The sequence below is a fragment of the Bufo gargarizans genome, chromosome 7 (assembly GCF_014858855.1).
Source record: "Bufo gargarizans isolate SCDJY-AF-19 chromosome 7, ASM1485885v1, whole genome shotgun sequence".
NCBI lineage: Eukaryota > Metazoa > Chordata > Amphibia > Anura > Bufonidae > Bufo > Bufo gargarizans.
The window spans coordinates 46240584-46262966 of record NC_058086.1 but is presented as its reverse complement, the minus strand read 5'-3'; the positions used below and the strand labels follow the sequence as shown (position 1 = coordinate 46262966).

General features: G+C 44.2%; 1 protein-coding gene across 1 annotated transcript in view; it reads left to right on the top strand.

Annotated features, from left to right (window-relative positions):
- Positions 1 to 22383, top strand: part of PATJ (PATJ crumbs cell polarity complex component) — a 195574-nt gene that overhangs the window by 82525 nt on the left and 90666 nt on the right. Inside the window, exons 20-26 of the mRNA XM_044302377.1 lie at positions 1792 to 1905; positions 3382 to 3672; positions 10745 to 10859; positions 11390 to 11510; positions 18703 to 18774; positions 18852 to 19029; positions 19591 to 19701. Of these exons, the coding sequence (XP_044158312.1) occupies positions 1792 to 1905; positions 3382 to 3672; positions 10745 to 10859; positions 11390 to 11510; positions 18703 to 18774; positions 18852 to 19029; positions 19591 to 19701 (1002 nt within the window). The remainder of the gene's footprint in view (positions 1 to 1791; positions 1906 to 3381; positions 3673 to 10744; positions 10860 to 11389; positions 11511 to 18702; positions 18775 to 18851; positions 19030 to 19590; positions 19702 to 22383) is intronic.

Below are 22383 nucleotides of genomic sequence, written 5' to 3'. Positions count from 1 at the left end.
GGACACCCACTGATCAGATTCTTTTCCCCCAGTCCTTTGGAAAGTCCTTGAGAAATGCTGTTTGTGGTGGAAAATCCCTTTAAGGCCATGTTCACACTGGTCAGATATGACATGAATTTTGGTGCAGATTCCTCTTGGAAATCCTTGTAGAATCCGTCTGCAATCCGCATCACATCCATGGATTCTGCGCAGAAAACCAGAGCAATGACCGCAGGGCTAATCCTTGTGCAGATCCGCGGTACTGCAAACTGCACATCCGCAGCAGAAATGCGAAAGTTCTGCCATGGACATTACAGGTCAGATTTTTATCCAACGGGGGTGAACATCCCTTTATATTTCTCACAACTGAGGGTTTGTTACAATTATATCCAGACTAGGCAATCCTCTATACAGGCATGCTCAACCTGCGGCCCTCCAGCTGTTGCAAAACTACAACTCCCATCATTCCCGGACAGCCTACAGCAGGGAATGGTGGGAGTTGTAGTTTTAAAACAGCTGGAGGGCTGCAGGTTCAGCATCCCTGCTATGAGCTAACCAACCAGAACTCCAAACTGACAAGTTTTACCCGCACGGATACATTGTAACAGGAGGGGGAGGTTTGTGCTGCTGATGAGTTTAGCTCACAAAGGATCGTCCAGATTGAAACACTGTAACAACCCCTCAGCTGTGAGAAGTAGTCTAAACAGTCTTGTGGGCCTGCACTCCAGACTGCACTGATACTTTGTAACAAACTCCCAGGGCAGGAGATAATGTTGTGCTGCTGTTGTATTTAGCTCATAGAGGATTAACTAGACTGGATACAACTGTGGCAAACCCTCAGCTGTGAGAAGCATTAGGGCTGTACTGCATTTCAGCCTCAAGATACAAATGACCATTCACTTACAGTGAGCAGAGATCTTGAAAAGTCATAGGGAATTGAAACAAAATATATTACTACGTAGCAGAGCTTTTTAGCATGATGATAAAAGTGCAGCCCATGGTCACCAGGCAGTGGAGGGGATATTGGGTTTAATGGCCAGGGGGATGGGTGGGGGGTGGGGGGGGGGGGTAGTTAAAGGGGGTATCCGCTGTTATATCGTGGCTTCCTGCAACTTTTACTAAAATCTTTTTTTAGATTTATATGTAAAATGTAGATCACCAGACGGCTGCAGAATCACCCCACCCCCGGTGCCAGTCTGTATGGAAGTCCCCTAGCTTTACAGTGGTGCACAGTATGGCCCTGGGCCCCTTCACCTCCTAGACCACCATGGTAGCTGGTGTTAAGAGTTCATATTTATTTACTGCTCAGTGGCCTCGGGGTACCTCGGGGTACAGCAGTGGAAGACCCCTTTAAGTACTGGTGCATGGTGGCTCTTGTTACTCTAAACCAACTAACCATGTTTGCTGTCATGCTATAGAAACCTAACTATAGACTTGTGGGGACAAGCACCAAGGGGTGGGAGGGTGCAACGTATGATCCCAAAATTAGTCCCATTCATGGGTGACGACTCCTGTGAGAGCAGGAATGGCAGCTATATTGGTGGTCACCCAGCTTTTCTGTAACCCGGACGCAGCTGGAGTCCATGATGGTGGTTGGTGGCTCCGTGACCCCAATACTGCTGCAGTCACTCTGGTGAGTATTCATTTAGACAGTTCATGGTCCGTTTGGATCAGTCCGTAATTCCGGATTATCAGAATGTTTACAGTGCTTCAGGAATAGTCCCCCTGTAATCGCCCTGAGGAATGAGCGGATGATGAGAGTTATGCTGTTGCTCTTACCCCTAACGATCTGTTGTTTTTCCTTGTGACCAGAATGATGTGAGAGGAGGAGGACACGTGTACATCCCGCTGGTGGGAGAATCGGTGGACGCAGTGGAATCAGCGGTGGACGACCCGTCGCCAACAGCACAGTTCTACCATGTAACGGTGACAGATTTTATACCCAGGGAACTTCCTTTAATCCGGAAACTTCCAGCATTGGACAGGAATGAGCAGAGAAGCAATTACTAGGCGCCTCCAATAATCCAGCATTGGTCCCGGATTAAAGGAATGTTCCTATAATGTTATATATATCATCGCGCCCGGTGTTTTAAAGGAACACTCCAGACACCGTGTGATGTATAGTCCAGGGCCTGAGGGGGCGGAGCATGAGAACCAGAGAGAATTCTTGTCATGCTCCACCCCCTTTAGATCTGGTGCGAGTTGTAGAAACACAGGAATCTGACTGCAGCCTAGTGAGGCGCTGTTTCCGCTTTTCTTTCTATTGTCCTACATCCCCTTTTAATGCAAGCGCCATCTATACGCCAAATGTTTACTATAAATACCAAATGATGTGAGAAGTCAAAAAACATATAGATAAGGAGGCGATTTATTATACGATTTGCTCCAGTTTTCTAGTGTAAAAAGACGCAAATATTGTTATGCCAAAAAAGTAATTTTAAAATTTTACGCCACTCTGCGCTTTTCAGAAAGTGGGCGGTGCTTAGCAGGAGGGCGTGGTTTTCCCCAGTGGGACAAATTTACTGTATTGTGTGCCAGACCCTGGAGTAGATTTGCTTTTAATAAATTTGGCGCATCTTACTCTAGTGCACTGGATGGAGATTTATCAAAACTGGTGGTAAAGGAAACTGGCCCATAGCAACCAATCAGGCTCCACCTTTCATTTTTTAGAGCTCCTTTACAAAATGAAAGCATCCATCTGATTAGTTGCTAGGGAGGGGCACCTAAGTCAGTTTTCCTTGCACCATTCCACTAGTAACCAATCACAGCGCAGATTTCATCCTTATTAAACTGCTGTGGGGAAAAGGGAAGCAGAGCTCTGATTGGCTGCCAGGGGCAACAAAGATTATTTGATGCCACTAGAGCAGATTTATGAAAACTTAAGCAACCAATGAGATTTCATTTCTTAATCTGCTCTGGGGAAATGAAAGCTGAGGTCTGATTGGTTGCTATGGGCAACATACATCAGTATGATTATTTTTTTTCTGCCTTTGTAGCCCATAGCAACCAATCGGAGCCCAGCTCTCATTTTCCCACAGCAGTTTGTAAAAATGAAAGACGTTCTGTGATTGGTTGCTATGGGCAATAAAGACATTTTCCATGAATGTGCCCCATAATCTGTAGGTTTTTGCCTTCTCTTACGCATAGGTGTCCACCATTACCTTTCCAAATTTTTTTCTATAAAGCGGCCCCAATGCCCTGTATGTAACATCTATAGGTCTCTGTACAAGATCTGGCTTTGGTCGTATAGGCCTCCTTTTAGTTTTATTAGTCGTCAGTGGTCGTCCGACAACGATGGAGCAATGTGTGGTGTCTGCCAAGTGTTACCCTTTAAATCAATGTGACGCCTGGCCCTTTAAGATATTATTGGCGCCTTTATTGATTTATACACTTTATTTTTAGGAGAAATACCAAATGGAGCTTTTCACAGACGACGGCAGAGAGGAGCTGGTGGACGAGCCGTCTCTGACAATGGGGCACTCCTTTAATATCCCACACGAAAATCCCAACCCTTCACAGGATTCGTGGGAAATGCATGAAATGAGGAGATTTATAGAAGAGAGGGAGATGCTGGTGGATGATGAGGACACCCCTCATACAGACAATGATGGGTATAGTCCGCCTTATGATGGGATTCCTCCTCCCTCCTTCCAGGACGCGTCCTCTGACCAGGCCTGGCCAGATGCTGCCGCGGTACGTATTCCCTGGTGATACGGGCAATGAGAGAACATGGAGCTGAAGTGATGATGAGGTCGGCTCTTTCCTCCCTGACTGATTTATCTCTCCAGGCCCCCAAACCTCTGGACCGATATCTCCAGACCTCTGCACCAATCTCTCCAGACCCCTAGACCTTTGGACCGATCTCTCCAGACCTCTGGACCGATCTCTCCAGGCCCCTAGACCTCTGGACCGATCTCTCCAGGCCCCTAGACCTCTGGACCGATCTCTCCAGGCCCCTAGACCTCTGGACCGATCTCTCCAGGCCCCTAGACCTCTGGACCGATCTCTCCAGGCCCCTAGACCTCTGGACCGATCTCTCCAGGCCCCTAGACCTCTGGACCGATCTCTCCAGGCCCCTAGACCTCTGGACCGATCTCTCCAGACCTCTGGACCGATCTCTCCAGGCCCCTAGACCTCTGGACCGATCTCTCCAGGCCCCTAGACCTCTGGACCGATCTCTCCAGGCCCCTAGACCTCTGGACCGATCTCTCCAGGCCCCCATCGGAGTCTCTTCATTTTCCATGATTAAGTTTCTTAGGTTTTAACCCCCTGGGAAAAAAATGGCCACAAAGTTATTCATTGATTTGGGAAAATTGCAAGCTTGTAAGTGCTTCAGAGCCGCGCAAATCACCATCTGATGGAATGCAAAAAAATGGGACTTGCCCAACGCGCTGTGAATATTTATGAGTCGCCTGTCATCCTCTAAATGTAGTTATTGATCACACTGCGCGTCCGTTGCCCATTTTATTGACTCGTCTGATTCATTAATTCCAGAGTTGTCAGAGTTTTTCATGTGGACTCTGAGGAGTTTTTTTGCGCACAGGTCCCATAGGGTAACATAGGGGACAGCTTAGGGTTCATTGTCATTTTCGTTATATTTTAGTTTCATTTATATCAATCAAAGATCTAGTTTTAACCCATTAACACTGGCGGTTTTTAAGGGGCCTTTTTCTAAAGCCCTGCATTGTTGTTATTTTTTTTTTTTTTTACAGCACTGGGGTGTAAGCCCTTCATGGGTGTCTTATTCTGCCTTACAGCGAGATGTCCAATGGCAGCCCAGATTATTAGGGATCCGGCTCCCGGCACACCTGCCGATAAGCTGTATGAAGAGGTTGCGAATGCCGCTGCCTCCTCACAGCTTTACCAAGTCCAGTGCCATACATTGTGCTTGGTGTTGCAGCCCGTGCCCATTTACTAGAATGGAGTATAAAAGAATTATATAGAGCCCCCCCTGCGCTCCTGTTGTTGAGGCTGTGTAGATCTGCCTGATAAAGCAGCTCCTGCTGCTGACTAGCCGATAAGGAGCTATTGTTCTCCTCAGGTAAATGTAAACGTTAGTATTGAATCACCCGTGGGCAATGAGTGGCAAGAGAGCGCTGGATAACACAGTCAAAACAATTAAACCTCTAGAGTGAATACTTATTCTGTTAATCTGTGCTTTGTAGCATAGAGCGACTGGTGCACAGAGGTTTTTACGGCATTGAGAGAAGGTAATGTCGGAGTTAGTCTCGAGAATGTCAAAATTATTGACAGTAGTAATGTTAGTAATTCCTTGGTTTACCTTATCTTCTAATCCACAGTGGTTCCTGGATTGTTGGTCCGCTTAGGATATGGTTATTTGATGGGAAGTTGCTGATGTTGTTCTTGCGGCGTCTTCCTAGCTCACCTCTCAGCAGCCGTGCGGCTCCGGCCGGAAGCACGCGCAGCGCGAGGGAGCTTGTGTATGTGTTGCCCGGGAGACCGATGATGGTGACGTCACCAAGCAAAGTACGAGGGCCTCTGTTGGACAAAAGTTAACCAACGCGTTTCGGAGCCTATCGGGCTCCTTCGTCAGGGTTAATCCGTTCGTTGTACCTGGGTGGTTTATGTAGCTCCTCCGGTTCCCATGGCAACAGGTAAACAAAGTTCTTACAGCCACAGAAATGTCAGTATGTTTCCCTATATTAAATCTTTTTTATTATTAGTTGTTACTGAAATGCAAACAATTCTATTTCCTGATTTAATCCCACCGGGGCCAAGCTGTTGCATTTGAATATCCATTTACTTTCTATTCTAGACATCGCTTTGATATAGTCCCCTCCCCTCTTGTCTTCCTTAACCCTTTCAATGCCCCCAAACTGGGATCCTAGGAATTTGCCTTGGTGGAACTCTGAGTAGTGCCGTGATAATGGGTGATTATATGATTTTTTGTTAATATTATTAATGTGTTCCCTTATCCTGACCCTCAGTTCTCTTTTAGTTCGTCCAATATATATTTTGTTGCATGGACATTTGATATAATAAATGACTCCCTTCGTCTGGCACGTGATGAAGTCCTTGATTGTATATTTGCCCTGTTGTGTGTCCATTTGGAATGTGGGTTTGATTTGATGCTTCACGGTTTTGCAGTTATTACATAATCTGCAGGGGAAGAAACCCTTTTTATTGTATGTCTTGTCATTCGCTACATCTTTTTTGATGGACGGGGCCACCAAATTAGCCAGGTTTGGGGCTTTTTTAAAAATAAACGTCGGGTTATTAGGGATCCTGTCACCAATGATCTTGTCATATTTTAGGATGTCCCAATGTTTGTATATGATCCTTCTAAAATTGTTCACCCCTATACTGTAGGTGGTGATAATTGGGACTTTAATCACTTTAGGGTCCTCCGGGTCTCTTTTGCTACTTTTATTTAGTGTTTTATCCTTTTAATAGGGTGTTTCGATCCAGATTTTTTACTGTTCTGATAATGGGAATGAGTGATTTTAGTTCATAGCCCTTTTCAGTAAATTTAGCATTTAATATCTCGGCTTCCTCTTCGTAGTGAGTTTCAGTGGTACAGTTTCTTCGTGCACGTATGTACTGACTGTAGGGTATGTTTTTGAGCCATATTGGCAGATGACAGCTGTCCAGGGGGATGAATCCGTTTGCATCTGTAGGTTTATGGTACGTTTTTGTATATAATTTTCCATTCTCGATGAATATACTCAAATCCAGGAAGGTGATATGTTCTTTATCGTGATGGGGCGTAAATTCCAGATAAAATTCATTTTTATTTAAATTAATTAAAAAACTGTCAAGGGATGAGGTATCCCCTTGCCAGATGAAGATAATATCATCTATGAATCGCTTCCAGAGGACCAGACCCGCACCGAGCTCCCCCTGGGGAAAGATGGTGAGCTCCTCCCATCTGCCCATGTATAGGTTTGCGAAACTCGGTGCGAATCTGGTCCCCATCGCGGTCCCCCACGTCTGGAGGTAAAAGTCGGATCCATATTTAAAATAATTATGATCTAATATGAATTTGATACACTCATCTATAAAATCGATTTGGTCACCTGACATGGTGTTATCCTTTTTTAAAAAATGTTTTACAGCTTCACATCCCTTATTTTTTTCAATTACTGTATATAAAGCGGTGACATCCAGGGTGCCTAAAATAAAATCTGCCTGCCATTCGATCCCTTCTAATATTTGCAGAATGTGTTTGGTGTCTTTTAGGTAGGCTGGTAATTGGGTCACTTTATCTTGCAGGAGGGTGTCCACATACTTGGATAGGTTCGATGTGAGCCCTTCTATCCCCGAAATTATGGGTCTACCAGGGGGATTAGTTTTATTCTTATGGATTTTCGGGAGATAATAAAATATGGGTATTCTGGGAGTATGGTTGTTAATGAACAATGTCTCTTCTTTAGATAGTGCACCCATTGTTTTGCCCCTTAGTGTTAGTTGGTTCAATTTTATAGAAAATTGTGTTGTGGGGTTGGATAACAATTTTTTAAAAAATTTTTTAAAAAATTGTTATCCAACCCCACAACACAATTTTCTATAAAATTGAACCAACTAACACTAAGGGGCAAAACAATGGGTGCACTATCTAAAGAAGAGACATTGTTCATTAACAACCATACTCCCAGAATACCCATATTTTATTATCTCCCGAAAATCCATAAGAATAAAACTAATCCCCCTGGTAGACCCATAATTTCGGGGATAGAAGGGCTCACATCGAACCTATCCAAGTATGTGGACACCCTCCTGCAAGATAAAGTGACCCAATTACCAGCCTACCTAAAAGACACCAAACACATTCTGCAAATATTAGAAGGGATCGAATGGCAGGCAGATTTTATTTTAGGCACCCTGGATGTCACCGCTTTATATACAGTAATTGAAAAAAATAAGGGATGTGAAGCTGTAAAACATTTTTTAAAAAAGGATAACACCATGTCAGGTGACCAAATCGATTTTATAGATGAGTGTATCAAATTCATATTAGATCATAATTATTTTAAATATGGATCCGACTTTTACCTCCAGACGTGGGGGACCGCGATGGGGACCAGATTCGCACCGAGTTTCGCAAACCTATACATGGGCAGATGGGAGGAGCTCACCATCTTTCCCCAGGGGGAGCTCGGTGCGGGTCTGGTCCTCTGGAAGCGATTCATAGATGATATTATCTTCATCTGGCAAGGGGATACCTCATCCCTTGACAGTTTTTTAATTAATTTAAATAAAAATGAATTTTATCTGGAATTTACGCCCCATCACGATAAAGAACATATCACCTTCCTGGATTTGAGTATATTCATCGAGAATGGAAAATTATATACAAAAACGTACCATAAACCTACAGATGCAAACGGATTCATCCCCCTGGACAGCTGTCATCTGCCAATATGGCTCAAAAACATACCCTACAGTCAGTACATACGTGCACGAAGAAACTGTACCACTGAAACTCACTACGAAGAGGAAGCCGAGATATTAAATGCTAAATTTACTGAAAAGGGCTATGAACTAAAATCACTCATTCCCATTATCAGAACAGTAAAAAATCTGGATCGAAACACCCTATTAAAGGATAAAACACTAAATAAAAGTAGCAAAAGAGACCCGGAGGACCCTAAAGTGATTAAAGTCCCAATTATCACCACCTACAGTATAGGGGTGAACAATTTTAGAAGGATCATATACAAACATTGGGACATCCTAAAATATGACAAGATCATTGGTGACAGGATCCCTAATAACCCGACGTTTATTTTTAAAAAAGCCCCAAACCTGGCTAATTTGGTGGCCCCGTCCATCAAAAAAGATGTAGCGAATGACAAGACATACAATAAAAAGGGTTTCTTCCCCTGCAGATTATGTAATAACTGCAAAACCGTGAAGCATCAAATCAAACCCACATTCCAAATGGACACACAACAGGGCAAATATACAATCAAGGACTTCATCACGTGCCAGACGAAGGGAGTCATTTATTATATCAAATGTCCATGCAACAAAATATATATTGGACGAACTAAAAGAGAACTGAGGGTCAGGATAAGGGAACACATTAATAATATTAACAAAAAATCATATAATCACCCATTATCACGGCACTACTCAGAGTTCCACCAAGGCAAATTCCTAGGATCCCAGTTTGGGGGCATTGAAAGGGTTAAGGAAGACAAGAGGGGAGGGGACTATATCAAAGCGATGTCTAGAATAGAAAGTAAATGGATATTCAAATGCAACAGCTTGGCCCCGGTGGGATTAAATCAGGAAATAGAATTGTTTGCATTTCAGTAACAACTAATAATAAAAAAGATTTAATATAGGGAAACATACTGACATTTCTGTGGCTGTAAGAACTTTGTTTACCTGTTGCCATGGGAACCGGAGGAGCTACATAAACCACCCAGGTACAACGAACGGATTAACCCTGACGAAGGAGCCCGATAGGCTCCGAAACGCGTTGGTTAACTTTTGTCCAACAGAGGCCCTCGTACTTTGCTTGGTGACGTCACCATCATCGGTCTCCCGGGCAACACATACACAAGCTCCCTCGCGCTGCGCGTGCTTCCGGCCGGAGCCGCACGGCTGCTGAGAGGTGAGCTAGGAAGACGCCGCAAGAACAACATCAGCAACTTCCCATCAAATAACCATATCCTAAGCGGACCAACAATCCAGGAACCACTGTGGATTAGAAGATAAGGTAAACCAAGGAATTACTAACATTACTACTGTCAATAATTTTGACATTCTCGAGACTAACTCCGACATTACCTTCTCTCAATGCCGTAAAAACCTCTGTGCACCAGTCGCTCTATGCTACAAAGCACAGATTAACAGAATAAGTATTCACTCTAGAGGTTTAATTGTTTTGACTGTGTTATCCAGCGCTCTCTTGCCACTCATTGCCCACGGGTGATTCAATACTAACGTTTACATTTACTAGAATGGGACTGAGCTGCACCTTGGCCACGTGACCAATGAATATGACGTCACTGGCCTAGAAAGAAGCCACAACGCTCACCAGAGCTCCGTTCTGATCGGCAGGAGGGCCGAGTCAGACCCCCACCGATCAGATATTGATGAACTATCCTGAATATAGGCCACCAATAATGAATTCCCTGAAAAACCCCATCATGGCTGCCATATGAAATACAGTCAGATGATCAGACCTCCCTTGCACCATTTTTTGTAATATGACTGTGAAGTTAGGGTCCATTCACACGTCTGCAAAATGGGTCCGCATCTGTTCCGCAATTTTGCGGAACGGGTGCAGACACATTAATTTTCAATGGGGCTGGAATGTGCTGTCCGCATCCGCATTTACGCATCCGTGCTTCCGTTTCCACAAAAAAATAGAACATGTCCTATTCTTGTCCGCAATTGCAGACAAGATTAGGCATTTTCTATTATAGTACCGGCGATGTGCAGTCCGCAAATTGCGGAATGCACATTGCCAGTGTCCGTGTTTTGCGGATCCGCAAAACACTTACGGATGTGTGACTGGACCCTTAAAGGGGTATTCCTGCCACAGCATAGCTGATGAAGGTTAGATTGATGAGGGTCCCAGCCACACATGGAGCGGCGGTCATGTACACCTGCTGCCGCTCCCGTCATTCTTTGTTGAGTTATGGAAACAGTAATCGGACTGATCACCCTTCCAGGAGGAACTACAGAGGGGAATAATCACAGTACTGTGAAAATGGGAATGATGATGTACATTATACTATCTGGGGAACAGAAGGGGTTAATGCTGCTGTTTGTGTTCTTGATTTTATAGTACCGAGACCTGAGCGAGTCCGGATCGCAATTGCCGCCCCTCGATTCCATGAACACGTATGATGCCAATAGCCGTGGCCCTGAGGAAATTAACATTGATGTAGATGTGGACCGAAGTAAGTATCCGACAATATTACGGAGCGAACAGTGAAAGACAGTCTCTTAAAAATTCTGATGTGACTGCAGTCAATCGAGATATTGTGGAGGACAGGAAGCTGAGATATACGGAGCTGTTTGTGGGGTCTCCACACTGTTCTACCTGTCATAATGATGGAATATTGTGGTAACTGTGGATTTTCTGAGCAAAAAACACAGCTAACAACTTTTTTTTTTTTGCTCCTTTACCTGCAGAGGGGCTGTTTGTTAGTTAGGTTTCCTTTTGATATTTGGGCAAGCCCAAACAACCTGGGGTTTTACATTGATGCATCGGGTACAATCTGCGGCAAATCCGTAACCAGTCTGCATGTCCCTCATGTATGTCCTGTACAGTATCTGTTGTCAGAATCACTCCTATTTATTGTCCTAGCCCCAGGAAGTTGACAGAATACAGGCTGCTACACTTCGTATACAGTAGGGTAGATACATTGTTACAATGACACATGTAACAGCAGTATACAGTCTAATCCATCCTATTTTTATGCTGCAGGTGAAATCTCTTTACTTAAAGAACCCACCGTGATTTTTGATCCAGATGCAATCTTTATGGAGAGGAGCCGCAGGACGGAGAGAGACTCCGGGGTTCAGCGTCCTCCGGGTTCATCGTCCGTGTATGTGATCGGGTTTTTACTTTAAAGCTCCATTCTCTTCCTTTTCATATACTTTGCTGCAGCCAGTTTATATTTGTGTTTGGAGCTTGCAAAAACTCAGTGAATGTCCTACTTTTACCTCCATGTTTATTTTAGGTCCAGTATTCAGCAGCCATACTATATCTTTTTAGGGGCTGGAGCTCTTTTTTTCTTCTTTTTTTTTGACATCCACTATATAGGGCTTAGAGCAGGCATGGCCTGCGGCTCTCCAGCTGTTGTAAAACTACAACTACCACCATGCCCTGCTGTAGGCTGATAGCTGTAGACTGGGAGTTGTAGTTTTGCAACAGCTGGAGAGCCTCAGGTTGGCCATTACTGGCCTAGAGCATATAAATGTATACAGCTCCTATTAAAGAAGTGCCATGAAAAGTTCAGAAAAATACCTACTTCCTGGGGTCCCGCTCTATCCCTCCCATATCTCTTTATCCTAGTCTCCGGGGATGGACATCTTGACCTGGACATGTCAGCTCTGCAGTGTTGTCACTTTAACCCCTTAAGGAACGGGCCATTTTTCACCTTAAAGGGGTTATACAGTTTGTTTTCACTGATGATCTATCCTCTGGATAGATCATCAGCATTTGACTGGCAGGGGTCCAACACCTGGGACCCCCGCCGATCAGCTGTTTGAGAAGGCAGCTTCACTCCAGCAGCGCCACGACCTTCTCACTGTTTACCTCTGGCCCAGTGACGTCTCGACTAGTATCAACTGGCCTGGGCGCGGCTAAGCTCCATTCAAGTGAACAGAGCTTAGACCCCCCCCCAAGGCCTGTGATAACCCCCGCCGGTCAGATGCTGATGATCTATCCAGAGGATAGATCATCAGTTAAAACAAACTGCAGAAGCCCTTTAAGGACCAGACTGATTTTTGCTAATCTGACATGTGTCCCTTTATGTGGTGATAACTTTAAAACACTTTTACTTATCCAAGCCATTCTGAGACTGTTTTCTCATCACATATTGTACTTCATGACAGTGGTAAATTTGAATCAAAATGTTTCATTTTTATATATAAAAAAATACCAAATTTACCAAAAATTCTCAACTTTCCAAATTTCAATTTCTCTGCTTTTAAAACAGATTAGCGATACCTCATATAATAGTTATTACTTTACATTTCCCATATGTCTACTTCATGTTTGGATCATTTTGTGAATGTCTAGAAGCAATTCTTGAAATTTTTCAGAAAATTTCCAAAACCCACTTTTTAAGGACCAGTTCAGGTCTGAAGTCACTTTGTGAGGCTTACATAATAGAAACCACCAAAAAATGACCCTATTTTAGAAACAATCGTTGTTAACCCTTTAGGTGTTCCACAAGAATTAATGGAAAATGGAGATCAAATTTCAGAACTTCCTTAGAAGGAAAGGAACGCCATATGGTTTTTGGAGGGCAAATTTTACTGGGATAATTTTAACTTGCCATGTCACATTTGAAGACCCCCCTGATGCATCCCTAGAGTATAAACTCCAAAAAAGTGACCCCATTTTGGAAACTACAGGATAAGGTGGCAGTTTTGTTGGTACTTTTTTAGGGTACAGATAATTTTTGGTTGCTCTATTTTACACTTTTTGTGAGGCAAGGTAACAAAAAAAATTGCTGTTTTGGCACGTTTTTATTTTTTGTTATTTACAACGTTCATCTGACAGGTTAGATCATTAGCTAGTTTTATAGAGCAGGTTGTTACGGACGCGACAATACCAAATGTGACTACATTTTCTTTGTTTCAGTCTTGCATAATAAAGCTTTTTATTTTGTGTGTTTCCATATTCTGAAAGCCATAATTTAACGGTGTTTACCTAAGGGGTTAGGTCATGTGATATTTTATAGAGCAGGTCGTTATGTGGACGTGGAAATACCTAATATGTGTACATTTTTTATTTGTTTTACACAGTAACAGCATTTTTGAAACAAAAAATCGTGTTTAGTGTCTGTGCAGAGGGTATAGCCCATCTGGGAGGAGCCTACACTTTTTTTCTTTCTAGTGTCAGCCTCCTAGTAGCAGCTGGGCATATACCCATGGTCCTGTGTCCCCCTATGCATCCAACAAGAAAAGGATTTTATGGCAAGTACAAAAATCCATTTTTTGTGTTGCCATTTTCTGAGAGCCCTATTTTTTAAATTTTTTTGGGCGACTGTCATTAGGTAGGAGCTAATTTTTTGCGGGATGAGATGACTGTTTGATTGGAAAGATTTTGGGGTGCTTATGACTTTTTGATCACTTGGTATTAAACTTTTTGTAATGTAAGGTGATCACCTGAGGGGTTAGGTCATGTGACATTTTTATAGAGCAGGTCGTTACGGACGTGGCAATACCTTATATGTATACTTTAAGTTTTACACAATAATATCTTTTTTGAAACAAACAAAAAAAATCTTGCTTTAGTGTCTCCATAATCTGAGAGCCATAGTATTTTTTTTTTTGTTTTGTTTTTTAGCGATTGTCTTAGGTAGGGTATAATTTTTGCGGAATGAGGTGATGGTTTGATTGGCACTATTTTGGGGTGCGTATTACGTTTTGATCACTTGCTATTACACTTTCTGTGATGTAAGGTGACAAAAAAATTGCTTTTTTGACACCATTTTATTTTTTTTACTTTGTTAACCTGAGGGGTTAGGTCATGTGGTATTTTTATACAGCAGGTTGTTACGGAGGTGGCGATACCTAATATGATACTTAAAAAATAAAAAAAAATCTTACATTTAACACAATTAAAGCATTTTTGAAACCAAAAAAAATCATAGTCTAAGAGACCTAGTTTTTTTAAAAAATTTTTAGCGATTGTCCTATGTAGGGGCTTATTTTTTGCAGGATGAGGTTTTGGTTAGATTGGTACTTTTTTGGGGGGCATACACCTTATAAAATCGCTTGGTGTTGCACTTTTTGTGATGTAAGGTGACAAAAAAGCTTTTTTTTTTATTTATTTTTTATGGTGTCTATCGGACGGATGGATCATGTGATATATTTATAGAGCCGGTTGTTACGAACACGGTGATACCTAATATGTGTGTGTTGTTTTTTTTTTCTATTTTTATTATAAAACCAGGGGAAAGGGGCGTTGTTTTTTATTTGAAACTTGAAACTTTATTTTTTTCATTGAAAACACTTTTATTTTTAAACTTTATTTCTTTCCCACTCTGGGACTTAAACTTTTGGAGGTCTGATCTACTCTGCAATGCATTACAATACATCTGTATTGTAATGCATTGCCTGTTAGTGTATGACACTGAGTCATACACTAACAGGTTGCCTAGGAGGCGGGCCTGAGGTTGGATCTCCTGGGCACCTGTAGAAGGCAGGTCCCCATGCCATGCAAGGTGCAAGGCATTCGGCAGCCTCTGCATGGCATCGGGCTGCCTTTTCACACATCAGGTCCCATGCCACAGCAGCGCGGGGACCCGATGCGCTTCTAATCTTTACCCGCCGCAAACCACTTCTATGTCACAGTCAGCGCTGACCGCGACATAGAAGTGGTTTTCGGCGGGTGAAGGAGTGCATCGGTTACCCGCGCTGCTGTGGCGTGGGACCTGATGTGTGACCAGGCAGTCCGATGCTATGCATAGAAAGAGTTAATCCGCCGGCATCGCTGTAAACAGCGATGTCGGCGGATACAGCAGGGACCGGGCTACCAGGGACTGCCGGACCCTTGCAGTGATCGGGCGGGCGCAGCTCCTGCACCCGCCTGATCAGCCCGCAGTGCATGTATGGTGGAATGCGTTCTGCACAGCTTCCCCCGCCGTACATGCACTGCATTTTGCGTTAAGGGGTTCATTTCAATAATAATTCCTGTTTTTGGTAAGCTCCTCCTAGTGGTAAACTTTTTACACATGGTTTTATACACTACTTTTTAGTTTTTTTTTAAAAAATAAACAAACAATCAAAAACCAGTAAGGTTTACCATTAAGGTTTTGGTCCTGTGTAGCCTCTCGCCACCGGTCCCCCTGGTGCCTGTGTATGCATTAGGCTTGAGTGACTTGCAGTGTGCTCTCATGACATTACATCACTGTGGATGCAACATCTGAGACCTAGTCCATATGCGAGTACTGCAGCCTGCGAGCCGAGGACCTGGATACAGTTCACCTGGTACTTGGTGCATGTTTGCCGATCGGGATGCAGTTTTGCCATAGTTTTGGCTTTCGATTTTTATTTTTAAGGAGACAAGATAAGTGATGATAGGTCTTTGGGAATCCCTGTAGTCAGGAGCTCCTTGGAACTGTGGCTCTTATCTACCATGACCAGCCGCAGGTTTGGCAAAGGGGACGAGATTCCTCCTCTGTAGCAGTAAGTTGAGGTGCCCTGTGGTTTGACACCCACCGATCTAAAGGTGTGCAGTGCAGGACGGGACAGGTCCTCAAGAGTGACAGACACTCTCTTTACAGCTGCTCTTACCTCCGGCCAAGAGGTGAACCTCCTCAAATCTATGAAAACTTTTCTAAACCAGACAAACCCTTAAAGAGTGGGGAAAAACATTCAAATGTAAATGGTCTACATAACCAGTAAAGGTAGATTATAGAAATAACTTATGGCCATTTGTCATCGCCTCATTAGTGACCTTATTAAAAAGATGGTAAATCTAGACTTTTCAACCTTTTTTTTTTTTTTTTTTTTTTTACTTCTGTGAAATGTTTTTGGCTTTTTATCAATTTTGAAAATTGGGGTTCGGAATCGGTGATTCTGCAGACACGCGGGGTCTTCTGGAGGAACGGCATCACTCATTCGGAGATTGCACGGTTTGATCTATTTGGCTTTTGTAAGGGGGAGCTCATAAAATGTTATTGTGTTTTTGTTCGCATCATTTCAGTAGACGTATAATTTTATGAGGTTATAATGAGCTCGCTCCTTCTTACTCCGTAATGGAATGATAAATTGGGCTTCCAAAGGATATTCTGAAGTCCCATTAACGGCTTTTGACAATCAGCTTTTAGTGTCTCATCTCCTCTGGGTAGGATTTTATGTTTTTTTTTTTTGTTATATGTTTTAATCAGAAGGGCAGCTCAAGAATTTCAGAGACTCTAGAAGCCGCTCGCTGAACCCCACCGGCATCGACGCATTTGACGAATTGTCACTAGTGGTGCGCAGTCTGTAAGATGGAAATATGCCGAGAATAGTTACTTTACCAACTTGTTTCATTACCTATTGAAAAGTTTAGCAACACATTTGTGTTGTAATTCCTCATCATTTTCAGAATATTTGCTTGCTATCAGTGAATAGAAACATTCTGGTTTAGAGTCTAGACAATCCCCTGGCAGATAAACCCACCAGCCGAAAGGTCACTTTCTTGTTTTGATCGTTTGTCGCAACGGATCCGCTGGGCGGCCATACTGTTTGGATCACCTCGATTGGTTACAAATTTCACCTTTGATAATTATTAGATTGGTTAAGGTTTTCAATCTAATAATTATCAGAGGTGAAATTTGTAACCAATCGAGGTGATCCAAACAGTATGGCCGCCAAGCGGATCCGTTGCGACAAACGATCAAAACAAGAAAGTGACCTTTCGGCTGGTGGGTTTATCTGCTAGGGGATTGTCTAGACTGGATACAACTGTAACAAAAACCCAACTGTGAGAGCCATTAGGTCTTTACTGATGATCAAACTCTATAGTGTTTGCGTTCACTGGTGGCAAACGGAGAGTTCGAAAATGTGGAGTCCTTTAGAAAATTGTGTTGTTTAACTGCGGGCTATGATCGTGAAGTTGAACATTGAAGCATCTGATCAGTGGGGTCCCAGGATCTGATATTGATGATCTATGGGTCATCAATATACTAGCACTGCCCAACCCCTTTAATCCTAGGTGTAACAACCAGTCTGTCTGGTGCCCACCGTCCTGCATGCGCCATATGCCTCAGTCAGTGCCAATGTGCCTCAGACTTCCGACAGTGCTCTGTGCCTGAGCAATAAGGTCCTTTTAGTTTCCTTTGTTTACTAAGATGTGTTTGTCATAGCTTCTTGACCCCCTTCTTCTGTCTGCTGCCTGCCCTGGCCTCTGCCCTCCGCTTACAAGAAAAATACCAGTCTTGACATTTGCTATGTCTGTCTATGATTCCTGCCTTGGTACTATTGGTACCTGCCTGCCCACGTGTCATCTGTTCCTAACAAAATAGTTTAGTTCAGGGGGTAGCGATGCCTCTCTGCGAGGGGTTAAGAATAGGAATGCACAGCTCCTTTGACTTCCATTCAAAGGTAACTCCAGTAGAGACATAATGGGTCCATGTCTCCAGTTGGCCATCATTATATTAGGCATCTCTGAAGATGTTGTTGTTTTTTTGTTGTTGTTTTTTTAGGGGGGGGGGGGGGGGAACAGTTTTGGTCTGTAGGTGGCGCTGTATACTTTATTTTCTATTCGGTGTTCCCTATTTTGGTCATCAGGTATTTCACATACAATGTTGATTTCAGAAAAATGAACTGTTACATGGTTTCTAGTTTTCAGGACATATTTGTGCACTGCTTACAATTCAGTTCCTGAATATGAGAACATTCAATTATCCAGTCGAAAAAGTGTATTTGCTAGCATTTGCTCTGGGAGGGTTACAGCAGAAGACTCGGGGCCGCTGGCAAAATTTTGATTCTACACATAACTTCTCCTGTGCTTCATCATACTACAATCAATAGTAAAATAGTCTGTAGCCTCTTCTTAAGGCCTCATGCACACGACCATAGTTCTGGTCCGCATCTGAGCCGCAGTATTTGTGGCTCGGGTGCGGACCCATTCACTTCAATGGGGCTGCAAAAGATGCGGACAGCACTCCATGTGCTGTCCGCATCTGTTGATCCGTTCCGTGGCCCCTCAAAAAAAATATAACGTGTCCTATACTTGTCTGTTTTGCAAACAAGAATAGGCATTTCTACAATGGGCCCCCCATTCAGCAAATTGCGGAAGGCACACGGGCTGCTTCCGTTTTTTGCTGATCCGTGGTTTGCGGACCACAAAAAACGGCACTGTCGTGTGCATATAGCCTTATACAATGCAACTAAGAAGAGCTGCAGTGTAAAGCACTGGGCAGGGCAGATCAGCTGCCCAAGCCTGTGATGAGACAGAAGTGAAATTTAAGAACACCACAGACTCTCAGTAGACACTGCAGCAGAGCCGAAGTCACTGATCATAGCAGTCAAAATAACAACTTAAATATCCATTTTTTTTTTTTTTTCGTTTAGTGAGCTACCTGAGCGGGAAGAAGGGGAAGGAGAGGAGACCCCAACTTTTAGCCACTGGGGGGCTCCCCGAATGTAAGTGACTCTTTATTTCCACCTGAACATTTTTACTGCTGACCTGATTTGACCACGTCGTATGTTCTGATCTTCAGAGTTGAAATTTGGAGAGAACCTCAAGTTTCCTTGGGGATCAGTATCGTTGGAGGACAATCAATCATTAAACGCCTGAAGAATGGGGAAGAGCTGAAAGGAATCTTTATCAAGCAGGTTCTGGAGGACAGTCCTGCTGGAAGAACCAAGGCTCTGAAGACCGGAGATAAAATTCTGGAAGTAAGTGCAACTAAAAGAAAGCAAAGTCAATGGCGACTGCAGATAAACCTAAAATCTTCCCCTCTTCCCATGTCCTACTCACATGGCTCTCATGGGGGGCTGTTTGATGGGCTCCATACATCGCACTGCTGCTTGTGCTGACCAGTGGCATACTGAAGACTCCAAGGCTGTCCTCCCATAATCCCTATTGGGTATGCCCTCCATTTTTCAATATATTGATACACCGGGTCATGGGCTCCCATTACCCCAAGTGTCATCATAACCATTGGTGGCTTATCACAAGGGTATAACACCAGAGTCAGATTGGGGTCCAACCATTTTATTATCTCAGGCATCGGCTCGGCTCAACTTTTCTAGGTTGCAGCATGGTCAACCATTAGTCAGTGGAGCTAACAGGGTTCCTAGTGCTACATCACGTTCTTCTCCCTACTGCCACTTTGTTCTTGTGATCGGTGGGGCTCACAGCTTTCGTAGCCTCGCCTTTCCTCTGAACACTCATGTATAAAATGTCAGTATTGTTTCCAGATGTATTGGTCTGATCAGGCTGAATATCATTTCCAGGTAGCCGGCGTAGATCTGAGAAACGCTACACACGATGAAGCTGTGGAGGCCATTAAAAATTCGGGAAACCCCGTCGTCTTTGTCATTCAAAGTTTATCAGCTGCTCCACGGGTGAGTAGTGACTGGCAGCCATACACATGTCCGTGTCGGACCGGATTAGGCGTTGTTCACATCCCTGCTGAACGTTCCGTATTTCTGGTCCATCAAAGGAACAGAAAAACGAAATGCAAGCTGGAGATGGATCCATCACAAATGTCGCCCAAGGAACCCATCAACTATAAAGGTGTCCGTCATTTCACTAGACAAAAAAGCACAGCATGCTGGACGATTGTTGTCCTTTATTTTTGAAAGGATTTGTGACGCCCATAACAGAACCCCCAACACAGATGTGAACGAAGCCTTAAAAAAAGTAGTCTGCTTTCTTCCATAAACGCACCTCTCCATGGGTTGTGCGTGGTCTGGCAGCTCAGTCCTGTTGACTTCAATGGAGCTGAGCTGCAATACTAGTTGTTACCTGTGGACAGGTGTGGTGCCGTTTCAATTGTGTACAACCTATTTAAATAACAGGAATGCTGAAAACGGCAATATAGTGCTCAGTTTTGCTAGCAGGGGTCTCAGATGGTCACGTAAGGCTACGGTTAGATGGGAGCAACATCCTATCCCATTGTGACCCACAACCTGAAGCATTGCTTTGCATGTCAGCGTCACAGCTGTATTGCTTACGAGACAACCCAAATCAATAGGCTGGTCCTGTGCTCAGTGTAACAAAAATAATACAGCTCCTATGCAGACCTATGTATTTCTATGGTAACAGACTAGTGATGGACGAACATCGGCTGGGACATTTCGCGAACGCGCGTTCGCAATCAAATGTTAGTGAACCGCGCGTTTGCGACGGGACCCATTGACTTTAATGCAGGCGAACCTAAAAAACCTTCAGGTCATATTTGCAGCCACCAAATACTTAGTAGAAGTGCACAGATAGTCCCACAACATGGACAGTGACATACCAGAGGGGGATCAATGGCAAAAATTCCCCCAAAAATATGTATTTTAATCAGGGGCCATTTTTATGCGTCTTAAGGGGAAACTCTCAAAAATGTGCCCTGCTGGAGCCTAGAAGATTTTATTTTAGGCCACCGGAGTAAAGGCCCCAAAAATTAGGCATTCATCTGACAGAAAAGAACTTGTGATGAAGTGGCTGGAGGTACATTAGGCGGTCACTGGATCCAAATTTTACTTTTGGCCAGTGCAAGCCCCAAAAATTAGGCATTCACCTGACAGAAAAGGTCTTTTATGCTGCTGTATGTACATAAGACAAGGAGCATTCTTTCTTCTGTGTGGTGGCGGATGTGTGTGGGCTGGCATGAGAAAATTCAATTACACGTGGTCATCACAGGTGTTGAATGCCTCAGAGATCCATGCCTAGAAATGTGAGGTAGTCCACACTGTTGTAAGCTAGGCGAGTTCGCTTATCGGTCACGACCCTCCCTGCTGCGCTGAACGTCCGTTCGGACAGGACACTCGACGAGGGGCAAGCCCAGAGTTCCATGTCAAATTGTGCTAGCTCTGGCCACAGGTCAAGCCTGCACACCCAGTAGTCCAGGGGTTCCTCGCTTCTCAGAGAGTCCACATCGGCCATTAACCTGATGTAGTCAGACACCTGTCTGGAGGGCGGCTGTCGATGGGTTGGCTGAAAGAATGATCTCATATCCGAAGTGGCCAACACATCTTCAAATCGCCCTCTTGCAGGCGCGGTAGGATTGGTACCCACACCTGTTTCGCTGTTTCTGCAACAGAAGAATGCAGCATCTCTCGCAGCAAAGCCTGGAAATGCTGCATTCTGCCATGATGATGTTGGTAACATGTCCGCCATTTTGTGTTTGTACCGGGGGTCTAAGTACGTTGCCACCCAGTACTGGTCCTTGCCCTTTATGATTTTTATACGGGAGTCCCTCTTCAAACCCTGGAGCATGAAGGCCCCCATTTGCACTAAATTGCTCATCGCCCAGGAGAATGTCGTCCTCAGTCTCCTCCCCCCAGCCACGGACAACACCAGGGATCCCCGAAAAGTTTAAAGTCCCCCTCAAAGCATGCTCTTCTTGCTCGTCCTCCTCCCCCCAGCCACCATCCTCCTCTGACTCCTCTTCAGACTCCTGTTGTTGACTTATCTCAGATGGAGTAGCTCACCCTGGGAATTCATTCAGCATTGCGACTTCCTCATATTCCTGCTCCTCGACGGCTTGATCAATGACACGACGCAAAGCACGCTCAAGAAAGAAGGCGTAAGGTACGATGTCACTGATGGCGCCCTGGCTGCGATGGACCAGTTGGTGATCTCATCAAATGGCCGCAGAAGTCTGCATGAGTCGCGCGCATGAGCTGGTACTGGTGAAAAAAAAAAAAAAAACTTCCTAGAACCTGTCCTGCTGCAGAGTTCGTACAGGTAGTTGTTAACGGCACGTTGCTGCTGGAGCAGCCTATCAAGCCTATACAAGGTGGAGTCCCAGCGCGTCGGGCTGTCACAAATCAGACATCTGACGGGCAGGTGGTGTCGCCGCTGAACGTCAGCAAGACGAGCAATGGCCGTGTAAGATCTTCTAAAATGGGCAAAGATTTTCTTGGCCTGCTGCAAGATGTCCTGGACCCCGGGGTATTGGGCAATGAATCGCTGAACTTCAGGACGTGTGCACGGCACGTGAGTCATTTTGCCCTGTTTCAGAGCGCTCAGCAGATTGGCACCGTTGTCGCACACCACTTTACCAACTGTAAAATTGAGCGGGGTTAGCCACT